Here is a 16,619-nt window from a genome sequence, read left to right as displayed (position 1 = left end):
TAATACTTTTTCTACACATGCCCACCATACAGTACATTTTCAGATCCTCATTGTCAGCACACATTCATAGCCAAATGAACAGATATTTACCTGGAAGTAACATCATTTGCCATTTTAGGGATTGTTACTTTGTAATAGAGAAAGAAGATTGTACATTCCAACAGCACTATGAGTTGTGTCATTAAGAGTATATAAATATGGATTTATAAGATATATATCCAATTACTATCCTAGAATTTCAATTTTGGGTGTTTGGGTATTTCCTAAGTATCTCACGTTACCATTTTTAACATTTTCTTTGAAATGAACAATGTAAAGTAAGTTTACATCTTCTCATTTTGCCACTTAAAACATATTATATATTGTACGAACTAAGAGCTCAATAAAACAAAGAAGGTATCTACACAAGAAGGTAAAAAGAGTGAAGGAGCATCGTCTATGAAATCAAGCTGTACTTCTGAGGCAAACCAAACAATACCAAATTAGTATTTTACGAAGTAGCTCCCTTATTGTTAAGATATTTCCTTTTAATATGTTTTCAGAAAGTGGTGGTAATATTAAACAGTACAGAAAGATTGCCAGTTCTGATTCCAGGAAGGAAACCCACACCCAGTTCCTTTCTGAGTAACTCAAAATTTGCCCATGAAACTTTCTATTCTAGCTTGGGATAGTTTACATTATGAGTAGCATGCCTCAGGGAGAAACTCAGTCATCCAGGATCCTGAAATGGATAATGGCAAAGAGTAGTTCTGTGAGCTTCTGTTTTATGTCCACTGAAAAGTAGGATGACATCTCTTAATATAACTCCAAATACCTACATAGTTCACATTTGCTTCAAGTTTCATTATACTTTGAAACTCTCCTAGTTTAGTTTGATTTCAAATAACAGAAATAACGGAAATTTATCAGGGAGTACAAACTATATGAAGGGCTATTGACCAGCTATGCTGATTTCAGTACATTTCAGAGCATTTTCTAAACAGGTTAGTTTAACTCGTATAAATTGCAACATTTGTGTGTAGCCAGTTTTAACTACACAATTGATTTTATTTTGCATTTTTTCTCAAATGAACAAAAACTCTGCTGGGAATTGGTAAGGATGCAGTGAAGGAATTGTATGCATCCATTTCAGAACTCATAAATACTAGATGGATAGTGATGTTAGTTTGTTGCTGCCAACATCTTAAGGAATTAAACCAGCCATGTTATAAATTCTTATTAATTATAATCCACTTCATCAGGTGTACACAAAACGTACAATGTTTAAACCACTTCCTTGCTTCTGATGAGGAAAGGCATGTTTCATATTTGCAAGTCGAGGAAGCACTAGCCAATGAGGCTTGCTTTCTCAGGACGGTACTAAATATCTCTAGAGAATTGATTGGCTGACAGAGAACTGTTAACCAATCAGAACTTGCTTGCTAGTCAATAATTATAAGCCTTATTCTGTCTTCTCAGGTATGGGTCTAAACCAGGGGTCGGCAACCTTGGCTCTTTTATGACTCGTGGACTTCAATTCCCAGAATTCCTGAGCCAGCCATGCTGAGGGAAAAGGGAGAGGTTTCCAAGCTGAGCCATGCTGGCTCAGGAATTCTGGGAGTTGAAGTCCACGAGTCATAAAAGAGCCAAGATTGCCTACCCCTGGTCTAAACTCACATATCTCTTCCTGATCTTAAAAAAAAGAAAGAAAAAGAAATGTATCTTTTCTCAGTGTTTCTATACACACTATGGTGACAAAGCTCTTTCAAACTCACAGTGACTCATCAGCAATTCTGCACTCTGCCTCTTTTTTCTACACATACAAGCAGACTGTTGTAACAGGTTCACATCAAGTTGGAAGGTGAAGCAAACTGAAAAGGCATCATAAACAAGCCCCAAACAGCAAGATTCCTAATATGCATTCACGGCATGGAAACAACATCTTCCCATCTAATACAGGGATATAGTGAAATTGCTTACAACTGCACCCCTCCAGCTACGGTAATTGTGGGATCTGCCCAGCACTCATCTCACACAAGTACCCGCCTTGTTCCTTTGTTGGAAATACCTCGACAGAGTTTAACAGGCCACAGGAGTTATATGACCGTTCTCAAGAAGGTTACTGTGTGATGAACAAAGTTGTTCAGATGATCAACTGAATCTTGAATTTTGAAGAAAGGATCCTGAGGCAGAAAGCTTTAGATAAAAGGGCAGGCTCGAGTTTAGATTATTTTTGAAAGTTTTCAGGAAAGGAGACTCTAGAGCAGTTGAGTGCATGACTGAATTTGTGCTTAGGAAATAATAATAATAATAATAATAATAATAATAATAATAATAATAATAATAATAATAATAATAATAATAATAATAATAATAAAGTTGGAAGGGACCTTGGAGGTCATCGAGCCCAACCTCCTTCTCAGGCAGGAAACCCTATACCATTTCAGACAAATGGCTGTCCAGTCTCTTCTTAAAAACTTCCAGTGTTGGAGCATTCACTGCTTCTGGAGGCAGGTTGTTCCACTGGTTAATTGTTCTGACTGTCAGGAAGTATCTCCTTAGTTCTAAGTTGTTTCTCTCCTTGATTAGTTTCCATCCATTGCTTCTCGTCCTGCCTTCAGGCGCCTTGGAGAATAGCTTGACTCCCTCTTCTTTGTGGCAGCCCCTGAGATACTGGAACGCTGCTATCATGTCCCCCATCATCCTTCTCTTCGTTAAACTAGACATACCCAATTCCAGCAACCGTTCCCTGTATGTTCTAGCCTCCAGTCCCCAATGTTCGGCCTAAATATGTGTTGGCCTGAGTTCAGAGATTACAGGATGCTGAAGGAGGGCAGGGATGTTTGCAAATTCTTCTTCCCCTGAAAAATTGCTCTGGAGGGTTGAAGGACCCTCTAGAATAGTTCAGAAAGGGACACCAAGAGCTCCAGGACAAGAGGATAAATTAAAATCATCTTATTTTCCAGTGAAGTTAGTTCCTGATCCCTCAGGGTTCTTTCTCAAGGCCACATCTTTGTGCTTTCCTCCCTGTCCTTGAATTGGAAAATGTATTAGCATTAATAGCACTGACCCCACAGCCTATCATTACAGCACATCCGCTTTGAGGCCAGGCAGTGTTTCTACTGCAATACAATGTAATCCTAGGCAGTTTCAGGGTAGTGACTGTAAATTCCCTGATGCCCTTTCCTTTCCCATTCAGTGCCATCTACATTGGGAAGTCCAGCCACCAACTGCTCTGTGAACATGCAACATAGGAATAGAATACAGAATAATAAAGTTGGAATGGACTTTGGAAGTCCTCTAGTCCAACCCCCTGCTCAAGCAGGAGATCCTATGCCATTCTGGACAAATAGCTGTCCAATCTTTTCTTAAGAATCTCCAGTGATGGAGCAAACTGTTCCACTAATTCATTGTTTTCACTCTCAGGAAATTTCTCCTTACTTCTCAGTTGGATCTCTCCTTGATAAGTTCCCATCCATTGCTTCTTGTACTGCCTTCAGGTGGTTTGGAAAATAGGTTGACTCCCTCCTCTCTGTGACAGCCCCTCATATATTGGAAGACTGCTATCATGTCAGTCCTTAGTCCTTTTCTTCGTTAGACTAGACATATTGAGTTCCTGCAACTGTTCATCATTCTTTCTAAAGTCTCAATATCTTTTTTGGGTATGTGCATTTGGTTAGCCTTATTTTTTATTATTATTCATTGCATGCTTCTTCTAACAGGTTTATCAAATGTTTTTTAGAGTTCGGAAATATTTCTTTCTGAGACATGCTTGTCTCCATCACAGACAAAAATATAGCAGTAATGTGGCATTAGCAAAGACATCCTCAGGATAGCCAGGATTAACAGGGTATACAATATACATACAAGCTAGGTATTAGTTAACCTGTATGCTCCTAATCCAGGGCAATGTATTCCTTGAATCTATTTCAAGCATTAAATTTATAACATCTCTTTCTGTTTATTTATGATATACAGCCAACAGATTCAGAATACACTTAATGAAGTGCAACAGACTCTAAAAGATATTTATGAATCAAATCCAGACAACTTGGCTTCTGTTTTGACAACTGAAATATTAAACACATCTCCAAATATGCACCAGTCAGAGGAAAAATATACTTACAGAATGTCTGTTCTCCTCAGCATCTGAAAATCATAAGATATAGGTTAAAAATTACCACTCCCAAGTGTATCACGTTAGTAGACAAATGTACATTCAAGCGCTCTAAGATTTTCCTTTCATTTACATCAATTTTAGAAATCAAGAAAAAATTGGTCAAGGCATTCTGATTTGATGATTATTTATATTCCTTTTTCTGCAACCCCTGCATAAACCTGAACAATTTACCCATTGAACAAAGTAGGATTTACTTTCAAATCAATATCCATGAGGCTAAAAAAGCAAAATATATTAGAGTAATTCATGAACATGCCCAGTTTGTTTTATCTGCAGAGCAAACGAAAAAAGAAATAGCCCCCAAAGTGGTGGGTTTTTCAAGGACAACCCTTAAGCAACAGTTATTCCTGCTACCTCCCTTTAGCATTAATTCTAATGGCCATACTTGAGAAATGCTAATTAATATAATTTGTCACAAGAGGCATATGACAGATTCAATGCGTGAATTAGATGTGATGCTTATGATGATATACGTCCTCAGGGGACCAGAGAAGTACACTTTTATAATGTGAAATAATGTGGGAAAACATTCTGAGGAAAGCAAGCAATATCTAACCAGAGAGTCTGTCTTTATCTCTAAAACTAAAAATGCTAACCCACACCATGCTTCCCACAAGGCTTATGTCCATTATTTACACAAAACTGACTCACTGGAAATTTCCCTACTTCTCTGTGACATAATCACATCGAACGGCTAAAATTTGTTGAAAGAATGTTTAGCATTCTCATGATCAGGCCAAGAAAGACAAATGGGGTTATTTCTGAATATATTCCTTTATTGTTCCTCACCTATAGACAGAAATCTTGCCAGAAAGCAGCTATGTGACCACGATAGATATACTCTGGAAATCAGTAGGTGGGACCTGTTTTAACTCTCTTCCTCCCAACCAAACTTTCCATGCATCCCTGCCTCTTTTCTCTCTGAAATGCAGCCCCTCCTTCCTGGGAATCCAGACTACATTCCACCACACTCATCAAACTATATTTCACAAGATTCTTAGAAAAACAGAATAACGTTACTGTAACAGCTATGGCAATAGAGCAGTGGTGGCGAACCTATGGCACGGGTGCCAGAGGCGGCACTCGGAGCCCTCTCTGTGGGCACACGTGCCGTTGCCCCAGCCTTGCCTCCCCGGTGACCCCCTCCTCTCCAGCAGCCCCCCTGAAGGAGAGTCGCCCCCGAGTGTGGCCCAAACGGAGCAGCACAGCCAAGGACATGGCAGCCAGGCAGCATAGACAAAACTCTGCCCTTACACCCCATCATGCAGTTGATGCTGCAGGGCGCGGGCAGAGGGCGTGGCCGCCATAGCACTGCTGGGCTGCCTGGGTGATCTGCAGCGGGCCCTGGAGGCGGTGAGTGGTCCTGTGGGCAGGCGGGACAGGGGATGGGGGGGCAGAGCGGGGGTGGAGCAGGGGGGTGGAGCAGGGGCAGGGCCAGTTTTTGGGCACTCGGTCTCTAAAAGGTTTGCCATCACTGCAATAGAGTCTTGCAAGTCTGACTGTGCTTCCCCTTCCCTCACCTTGTGGGAACTAGAGAGAGGCCTATCTGAGATATATTATCTCAAGGTATTTTCCTGGCAAGGACTCAAGTCCTCTCATCTGACTGTTGCCTTTATAATGGGTCTTCCTTTGGTCCTTCAAGGCTATTCCTGAAACTCTCTGTACAACTCTTCCACCCAACTCATGCTCCAAGTAAGTTCACTTGTCGGCCATGGAAACTCAGGGAATGGTTTTTGATCAGTTACTTTTTGTCAGCCCAACAGACCATGGAAAATGGTTGTTGTGGGAAAAGAGAAAAAATTGAAGTGCTACGCATGTGTCAGCCCTTTGAGTAGACCAAGCAAACATACTTCACAAGAATTCTGGAACTCTACTTTATAAGAATTAGTCTGTATTAATATTGTGAAAGCCTGCTTGCATTTTTCCTTATCTCCCTGATATGCTCCGGAGAATCAAAGCAGAATACATTTGAATTTCTTTCTTGAAATTGACTCATTTAAAACTGTTTGAAGTTACAACGGAACTGGAAAAAAAATGGCTTATGACCATTTTTCACACTTATGACGGTTGCAGCATCCCCATTGATGTGCAGGTTCTGAGGTTTTGCTTGATAAAAAATACAGGAAACCAGAAGTTGCCTTCAACCTTACGTGTTTATTCAGCTGAATAGAGACGGGCTTCTGTACAAAAAGACCAAAAGCCCCAAATATCAGAAAAGCCTTATTTTTATACCTACTTTGATTACATAAGCAATTCACCCAGCATAGCTGACACGCATAAGATTAAGACTTCGCCCTTTAAGGCTGGCACACTGTAGATAAGAAAGCAAAAGTAGCTAGTATGTTCCCTTTTGGGTGTTTCCCAAGACACCATATGTTCACTCTTGGGTGGTTTGGGTGTTTTCCCCAAGATACCAGTGTCCTCGGGTGGGTTAGAACATTGGGTATTTCTTTTGCTGTCCTTTCATGACCTTGCATTCATAGGCCTGCAAGTGACCAGAGAGAGAGGGGCCATCTGTACGTATTCACAATTGATACTGTCCCCTAAGTCCTGGTCATCGCCATGGTCTGTGATCATAAGTCGTGGACTATCTATAATGCTTTCTTCCTTTTTCTTATAACATACAATATATGGTTACTATCATCACCCAGTTTCTCCCATATCATCTCTGTGGCTTTCTATGGAACCTTAAGTTTTTGAGAAAATGTGGGATATAAGCTTAAAAAATAAGCAAGCAGATGTTTTCCTCATCCCCTTCCCTGGCAGCACCTTCTAAAGTTAGAAATCCCCTATTTCATATTGATCCAAGGCTCTTCTCCAATTATTTATTCAGCAAAATCGAGGTTTCTTGCACAGATATATACTCGGCAAGAAAAAACAGACAGAGGATGTGGCTCAACCTTTTGTTCAGCCCTCTCCAGTTTGATGAGTTTGACTTCACCTTCCATAACCCCCAGCCAGCATGGTCTTCACTAACAAGGCAAACATAAGATATGGAAAGCAATTGTGATTTTTGTAAAGAAGATAAACTCCAGAACAATAATCCCCTTCGGCCAGTTAAGATCAAAGAGTCATTTGAAATAACATATCTGAAATAAATCATCCAAGACTTTTGTAGCGTGCTAACTATTGTCTTGCCAGGAAGGAGGAAATTATAAATTTTGTATATTTCCAGAGCTCCAAATGAAAAGTTATTCGTTAATTTTATGGGAGGTGGAAAATGGAAGGAAAAAAAATCAACGGATATCCCATGTTTTACTCACCCTACATCAGTCTGGTGGCCAGCAATATTTTATGACGAAGGCTAACCTGATTGTTTCTCTGCTGCATAACCTATGTTAATACTAAAACAGCTAAATTATGTCATCTCCAAATGTGGCTTTAGATCACTTTAAATCAGCTTTCCTCGGTCTAGAATACCCCAGATGTGATGGGGCTGCATCTCCTGTTATTACCATATCCCATTAGCTGATTATCTTCATTACTGCTGCATTAGATCCTTAAAATGTAATGCTGATCCTTCATTCAGGTGCTTACTCTGCGTTCATGAAAAATCTGGACACTACCTGCTTACAGGTAATCATCGACTTACAACAATTTGTTTAGTGACCATTTGAAATTATAGCAGCGCTGAAAAAAGTGACTTACGACTGTTTTTCACACTTATGACCATTGCAGCATCCCCATGGTCACGTGATTGAAATTCAGATACTTGGCAACTGGCATGTATTTATGACAATTGCAGTGTCCCCGATGTGTGTGTGTCAGGTGTTCCCCTTTTGTGACATTCCGACAAGCAAAGCCAATGGGGGAAGCCAGATTCATTTAAGAATCATGTTACTAAATTAACAATTGTAGTGATTTCACTTAACAAATGTGGCAAGAAAGGTCGTAAAATGGGGAAAACTCCCTTAACGGCTGTCTTGCTTAGCAACAGAAATTTCAGCCTCAGTTGTGGTCGCAAGTTGAAGCCTACCTATATTATCTTTCCGAATATTTATTTCCTAAGGAAATAATATAGGAGTTCCAAATGGAAGGAGAATAATTTAGACTTGCACTTTTAACAAAGGTACTGTAGAATAACCAACTGTTTGGCAAATGCATTCAAGATTTAAAGATTGGATCAGCATAATAGCACTAGAAAGACTCTTGTAAAAATGTCAATCCAAACATATATAAGGTAATGAGCAAAGGACATACAGTATACAGTTTATGAATTCCGTGACGCTACGTCCATCTGCTCTTCCAGATCTGGGCAAAATATCCAACCCTAGTATTTTTAAAATGATGTTTAACACTTTCATGGGATTCCAAACCTGGCTGGTATTTGCTAGGATGGATCTCGACTCCTATAAAAGTATCCTTTGAAGGTATGGAATTTGGAAGCAGGAAATTGGCATGACAAGTTTCTAGAGTTCTGCAAAATGCAACAAGGTTTTCTCATGCCTGGTGCTGCTGAGAATATTTGTTTTTCCACAGAATGTTGTGGGTGGGCAGAACGCTAAGCTAAGATCTTCCTGTCTCGACACAAAACTGCCGCCTAGAAACTGAGTCATTTTTCCAGTGCATAGCACAAGTGAGTAGTTTGTTGATTAGAACAACTTGGGGCGGGCTAGTGTTATAGCAATTTTTTTAAAAAAAAGATAATTAACCTACGTAATATCGCTGGACCAAAATATATTTTACCAATTCATGAAGTGTGGTTTTAAAATGGCCGACATAGTTTTGCACAAAGATTGTTGGTTGTGTGAGATAGCCAAAATGGAGCAGAAAGAAACAAAATATAAGCCGAGTAAAGATATAATTTTGTGAAAATATTATTATAGGCAATGACCAAGGCTGTGTTAGTTACAGCAGAAATGTTCCAGCACAGAAGACATAATGAGCTATGTTACATCATGACAGATGATTAAAGAAAAGAATCAGAAACAGGTATATAATTGTTTCCTTCAATCTCGTGCTGCTGAGACCATTCTCAGAGTAGTGTGTATGATTCTGGGCACATTTCCAAAAGGATATTGACAGGTTGGAGAGGTTTCAGAGGACAGTAATATGGATGATAGAAAGTCTTGAGGACAATAAAATCTATATAAAATGTTTTATAGATGGCACTTGCCACCAGCAAGATTAGAAAAAATGTTTAAAAATATGTCAGATAGATGTTGGAAATGTAAACAAAATTCAGGTACATATTATCATGTCTGGTGGACATGTGACAAAGAAAAGAACTATTGGGAAAAGATACATACTTGGTTAGAAAAGATATTGGGAGAGCATGTAGACTTTAAACCTGAATTTTTCTTACTAGATATAATGCCAGAAAAGATTAACAAACAAAGCCTATATTTGATTTTACACATCACAACAGCAGCAAGAATAATATTTGCGCAATATTGGAAAAATGAAGGAACATCACCAGGGGGAGAAATAATTTAAAAAAATACTGGAATGCACAGAGATGGACAGATTGACTATGAGTTTGAAAGAAAAAGAAGAAACAGAATATTACCAAACCTGGAATTTATTTTATCATTGGTTAGAGGAAAGATTGAAGGATTAGGAATTAAATATGTATTAGTGTTTTGAAACCCAGACAGCACGTTGGCTGAAAAATTTATTATATGTATGTAAGAAAAAATCAATAAAATCTTATATAAAAAAAGAAATTCTTGAGGACAAGCCCTAGGAAGACAGAAGGACCTTGGGATGAGCAGCATGAAGAAAAGACTTAGGAAATATAGTAGCCATATTTGTGGCCTTGAACTATTTTCCATGGCTACTAAAACTAGGACCAGAAATAAAGGTATAAATTGCAGCAAACTAAATTTTATTTAAATACCGGGAGAAACTTTCTGGGTAAGACCTGCACAACAGTGGAACAGTCCTCCTATAAAAGGTTTTTCACCTCTAGAGGCTTTTAAGAAGTTAGTGCACAGCCACCTCCCAAGGAGGGTTTCGTTGGGTTTCCTGAACATTGAAGTAGGTTGGAGTTGAAGATCCTTGTGTCCACCTCCAAATCTACAATTCTAGGGAACAGAATCGTAGTTCAAGCCATGGGTTTCATTCTGAATTTTTCCCTTGAAATTCTTATCAGTTGGATTCATTGATTTGCTGATTTTTTTTTCTCCTATTGGCTTCTAGATACTGTCACTCAATTATTGTATCAACACGCAGGAGGTTCTGTGGCTATTAAACAGCAAGATACAAACAGTATAATCCTCATACTAGATGTGCATATTTAAAAAGAACTGGGAGAGACCTAAGCAGTGCTTTTCTTCATTACAACATGAAGAGCTCATCAAGTTTATAAAATAATAAGTACCCTGATTTGTTAAATACAAGAATATGTCCAAGATAGTATGCAGCTTTAAAGTATAACAACCAACTAAATAGAATAAAACAGGAAACAAGTGTCTTCAAACAGCAAGTCAAGAGAGAAAGAAATGAATGACTAATAGAACAAACTAATGTTCACAGTCAATTACATCCTTCCATGATAACAAATATTCAAATACAAGTGGGCAATATTCAAGGCACAACAAAAGAGCACGTATACAACAGACTCATCTCTATTACACTGTAGAGAGAAAGAAAAGCTCCATAAGTAGAATAAACAGAGGAAATTTGGTGAGGGGGGAGTCAGAGGTTCCTTCTATTATCTGGGCTACAGATGTTAGATAGGCAAAACAAAAATGAAAATAAATGTAGTGGTAGCTTAATTAAAACAAAAGTTTCTCAATGATTCCCCATGCATTTTATTATTCCCTCCTTCTATTATATTAAAAATTAAAATTCAATGGCAACATTTGGGGAATGTATCCTGGAACCATGTTTGTGCCTGAGAAAAGAATGTAAAAAAGCTATTGGACAGAGAAAATTATTTTATACAATAAATAATAATATTGTAATGGCGTAACATTTTCTCTGGTTATAGTGTTTCTATAGGAACCAACTCTAGAATAGAATAGAATAGAATAGAATAGAATAGAATAGAACTGGAAGAGACCTTGGAGGTCTTCTAGTCCAGCCCCATGCTCAAGCAGGAGAACTTATACCGTCTCAGACAGGTGAATGTCTAGTCTCTTCTTAAAAATCTCCACTGATGGAGCGCCCATGATTTCTGGGGGTAAGCTGTTCCACTGGTTGATTGTTTTCACTGTCAGGAAGTTTCTCCTTAATTCCAGGTTGCTTCTCTCTTTGGTCAGTTTCCAACCATTTTTTTCTCATCCTTCCTTCTGGTGCTTTAGTGAACCACCTGGCCCTCTCTGCCTTGTGGCAGCCCCTCAGATATTGGAACACTGCTATCATGTCTCCCTTATTTCTTCTTTTCTTTAGACTAGCCAAACCCAAGTCCTGTAGCCATTCTTCATTATGTTTTAGTCTCCAGGGCTTTGATCATCTTAGTTGTTCTCTCTCTCTATCTTCATACCTAGCTACATAACTCTAGTATCTGTGTAGTGTTGAGAGTTTGTTTGGTGCAGTAGATGCAGTATTGGACTAGGACTGGGAGACCCTGGTTCAAATCCAATCTAAGCCTTGGAAATTCATTGGGCAACCATCACCATTTCTCGAACCAAATGAGCCCATATTACAGTTGTTGTAGGTGCTGAACGAGAGCTACATTGATTGCCTGACTTCTTGGAGGAAAGGCACAATTCTCTTCTATGGAAAAACATGATGGAAATTAACAAATAACATAAGTACATTTCCCAATTATGAGTGAAATGGAGGTGGAATGCTTCCAGATGTTACTATTGGCATGTGCCGTGCTGCTTTAGAATTGGGAATTCTCTAGGAATTGTTAGTTCAGAAGTTTTGTTAGTCGAAAAGGCTACACTTTTCCCTTTATTATTTTTACAAATAACTCAAGGTAGTGAGCATACCTGGAGAGAGTAACTGACCCAAAGTCACACATTCAGCTTTCATGCCTAAGGCAGGACTAGAACTCATAGTCTCCTGGTGATTGCCCCAAAGTCACCCATCCAGTTTTCATGCTTAAGGAAGGACTAGAACTCACAGTCTCTGTTTTTTAGACTCTCAGAAGCTAGTGGAGGTTTTAAATGGCATTCATAGGCCAAGATATTTGCCCACCTCTTTATTTTGTTGCGTCTCCTGTGTGGGTGGAATGTGTGTTTTTATATAAATACCATTATGAACTATCTCCATAATTAAAGTCAACACAGTTATGTTTCAATAAGTAACATAATAAACTTCCAAACTGCTTTTAATGTTGTGTGATGTCCTGCTTATCTATTTGAAACATTTTTCCTGTGTATCCCACAGGAAAAACAGATGTAATTAGAACAATACATTCTTACTACGTTTCCAAAAATAACTGAAGCTGCAGCCGGATATGTGCAAGAGAGAAGACGGAACATAAAATTAAGGGGTGCTTCTTGCCAATCAAATCCAGATCACATTTTTAATCGAATGACATTGATTAAACATTTTTTTCCCCTTACAACAAACAAAATACTGATTTTAAAAGATTTGAAGCAAGACATGCCCCACACAAACTCATTTAGGTCGATGAAGTAGGTAACAGCGAAATTTGTTTTAGTATAATTTTTTCCAAAAGAGAATTATTGCATAAAATATAGCAATGTATACCTCACCCTAGGTGACGTTGCAAAAAGGAAATGTAGAATTTTATCAGGCCCCTGCCAGGAGGCGGGAAGAAAAGGAAAAATCCGCCTAACTCTTTACCAAGCCAAACTGAGGCAAATCAAATTTTGCATTCTAAGAAATGTCTATTGAGATTCTCAATCATCCAGGTCATGGTTACCCCAAAAGTGCTTTTTCCAAAAAGCAACTGGACTTTTAACAAGAAAGCCCAGTTGCCTTTTGGAAAAAAGCACCTTTGGGACATTCTGAAAAATGGAAACATTATAGACAGTCGCCACTTAATGACCAGGCATTCAAAGTTATGATTTATTTATTATTTAAATTTCTACCCCGCCCTTCTCCCTGCGGACTCAGGGCAGCTTACAGCCTTTTTAAAAACAAGTACATAACTACAAAAATACTAACGTTAAAAAGTTAATTAAAATAAAATATTATTATAAGGCCTTTATAATTTAATAAAAAAAATTTTTAAAAAAATTATGATGCCCACAAAAGAGGCATTTTATATCCTTTAGAGCACCCTGGCTCTCGTGAACAGTCATGCTTCCCCCCCCCCTGCAATCATATGATCCCATGTCAGGTGGGTCAGCTTAATTCTGGGCTCAATTATGGTGGTAAGTTGAGGACTGATTGTATTGACACTACCTCCCAGCTGATATCCCTCTACCTCCATCCATGTCAGGCATGTTTACATGTTTACAAATTGAAAAGGCCTTTACTTTCATACTACACCGAATATCTACTCTATAATCTATTCCACCTTCCTCCCACCAACATTGGTACCCCATAAGAATTGCAAACACCTCTTCTAAGAGCTAAGAAAATGACATCTTCCCTGGAATATTATTCTAAGACCCTTAGGACTGGAACATAAATAAAAGTATAGAAATAACCAGGCAGCAAAAGATCCACTTATTCCTTAAAACCTTCCATATACATTTCTATATTTGAAGAGTCTTTTTTTAGTACATGTACTTTTTCCAAATCAGTTTTTTCAAAACTATAAAAGATAAAGTTCAGTAAAACGGCACTAACAGTAACATCCCCAAAAGTTTAAACTTAAAAAGCCTACACATAAAAAAAAGTCAGAATAAAATATCACATGGTTATATGATTAGCAGAGAGGTAGAGAGATTACTGTCCGATATTTTGGAAGATAAAAAGTATATTTGCCAAAGATACACGTAATATTTCCTGTGCAAATTAATGAAAGGTTGCCATTCATCCCTAGATAAAAACAAGCTGTGTACCTGAACAATAGTAATCATGAGACAACAATCAAAGGGATCATTGAAGAAATCAACCGAGATTTCTCATTTGAGGCACAAATGACCAGGCTCAAATTATCTTACTTGGAAGACCTAGTTCTCTGGAAAAGGATCTAATGCTGGGAAAGGTGGAAGGAAAGAGAAGAGGAGGATAACCAGCAGAAAAGATGGATAGATTCATTTACAGTGCTGACGGATACACTGCTGGAAAGCCTGAAGGACCAATCTGTCCCTAATCGTCATGGAGAAAAAAATCTATCTGTGTGGTTGCTAAGAGCTGACACCTATCTAATGCATATAATCAGTTGTGTGGACCAGCCTCCACAAGACACTAAAAAGACAAGATTCGTGGCACTCTGGAGTGGAATGGGACAACTTGCTGTGGCCAATTCTCCACTGCCAACTCGCCACAGCCAGCTCGATGCAGGACAACTTGCCACAGCCAACTCACCACGGGACAACGCACCATGGCCAATTTGCCACAAGACAATTCGCCACGGGATAATTTACCATCATTAAAAAAGGGAAGAAAAATAAGGAATAGAAAGCAATCATGAGGTATTTCATTTGGATGATAAGCAAGGAAAGTTTTAAAACCACAAATTATGATGACATCAAGCTTAAATGACTCCATACAAGGAACTTTGGAGAGATTTATTCAGATCAAGAACAATGTACCAGGAATAACACCAGGTATGCCTTAAAGGATTAACTGAGATGTACCATCGGCATGATGTTAACGACTAGTTTAATAACTGCCTGCACAGTAATCCTTGACTTTATAACTACTCATAAGTAAATCCCATTAATAGGACTTGCTCTCAGCAAAATTATAAGCCTTAGTTGCTCTCCTATAATCCTATTCAGAGACTGTATATATTCAGAACTTAAATTCCACAGAGTTTCATGAGACTTCTTTCCAAGAATATTCATTATGTCTGGTATGAGTTTGCAGTCTATGAATTCATTATTTTTGCTTTCTTCCTTCCTTCCTTAACAAATAGGTGTAAAAGTAACAGCAGAGATACTTAACTTGTGTATCTATTTTTTTCCCATTTGTTTACTTACCATTAATAGGTTTTCTGATTTCAGTATAAACTGTCTCATTATTCATTACAGGAGCTGGAAAATAAAATCAGTACAGAATCAGTTACTGTCTCTAAATGGGTTAAAATAAGCTATAAATAAAGGTGGCTGGGAAGCTGACCAAAGTAGCTGCTTCCAATATAGCTGGGACAGGTCATAATTTCTCTATCTTGTTTGGTCCCTAACCAGTGGGTGAGGAACTGACCCATGGTTCAATCTGCAGAGGTTATTTCTGCATCACTGACTTCCTTGGCTTCTAGCATCTTCATAGCATCACTCAGCCCTTGTTGAAGTAATATACAGCCTATTCTCATTGCTGTTGTTTTTTGCAGAAGAGTGATTGTATGCTCCAGAAAATGCTATAAACCACTTGTGTGGAAATGATATGTCGGTTATCTCTTGCAAATGTGAACAGAATTTATTTCCATACCTTCCTATTTTTTTCCCTCTCCTCTGGAAAGATTGTTATGAATGTGTCTAGTAAGCAACGTCCTTAATTCAGGGAATTAATTCTCTGGCAAATTATTCTTCTGATCAGAATACAACGTAGGTGACCCAGATGGCGCCTTCTGTATCTTCTTCCCCTTTACAAATCTTTCATAAAATGATAGGCTAATGATTTTATCCAGGAAAGCATATCCATCACTCATTTATCATTTATTTTTTTATGAGAGGATCCTCGTATGGCTTTCAATAATGCCATATACAAAGATACATTTTTAATAACAACCAAGATGCCGTTATTAAGTGTCTGCACCAAACTGATTGCATCTAGAAGAGAAAAAAAAAATTGGAACCTTACGCAAACTTGGAAGTGAGACATTCAGTCTTGTTTTGTAGAAGAAAGGAAATGTGTTGGCATGACGGCTTGAAAGTTTTCTTAACCTTTTAAGGATTTCTATTTAAAATATCAAATGAGATCATCCCTGCTTATGAGGCCCTAAAAGCTCTGTTAGGATGTGGCCTGCTTTCTAAGTTCCTACATACAAGCACTCACAAAACTAACACTGACTAATCACAATCTTGTCTAGGTTACTCATATCTAAGACTCTGGATTCAAGGCATTGTCAGATGCGTCTTCAAATCTGCTGGGAGAAACGCCAAGACATTTGGTTGACTAATTGGAGTGGAGCATTTTTGCTGTCTCCAGACTGGCCAAATAGATTGGTCCTTAGCACTCTTTCGCTACTCCCCTCTCTCCTAGGGCATGGAGGCGTGTTCCCTCTCACACCGTTCCCTCCGTTGACCGAACGATTGGCAGGATGGAAATACTCCAATAAGGGCTTTAGGAGGACAGGAGAAATTGGCCGTGAAGGATAGTTTTGCATGAACAGAGGATACGTATTGCTCTCTAAGCTAGCCAATAGGGAAAAATAATTCCATACGCAGACATCACATCATAGATGAGCAGAACTCAAGCCCTGGAAGATAAACATAGTCAAGTGATCCACGGAGCTACTAGGCAGCCTTATGGCTTATAT

At 38.6% G+C, this 16,619-nt stretch overlaps 1 protein-coding gene across 1 annotated transcript in view; it reads right to left on the bottom strand.

Annotated features, from left to right (window-relative positions):
- The window catches only part of PECAM1 (platelet and endothelial cell adhesion molecule 1), a 55,494-nt gene that overhangs the window by 2,472 nt on the left and 36,403 nt on the right, over positions 1 to 16,619 (bottom strand). Inside the window, exons 14-15 of the mRNA XM_029283535.1 lie at positions 15,121 to 15,174; positions 4,106 to 4,128 (exon numbers count right to left, since the gene is read on the bottom strand). Of these exons, the coding sequence (XP_029139368.1) occupies positions 4,106 to 4,128; positions 15,121 to 15,174 (77 nt within the window). The remainder of the gene's footprint in view (positions 1 to 4,105; positions 4,129 to 15,120; positions 15,175 to 16,619) is intronic.

The sequence above is a fragment of the Protobothrops mucrosquamatus genome, unplaced genomic scaffold (assembly GCF_001527695.2).
Source record: "Protobothrops mucrosquamatus isolate PMUCROS unplaced genomic scaffold, P.Mucros_1.0 scaffold124, whole genome shotgun sequence".
Taxonomy (NCBI): domain Eukaryota; kingdom Metazoa; phylum Chordata; class Lepidosauria; order Squamata; family Viperidae; genus Protobothrops; species Protobothrops mucrosquamatus.
This window is presented reverse-complemented; position numbering and strand designations above follow the sequence as displayed.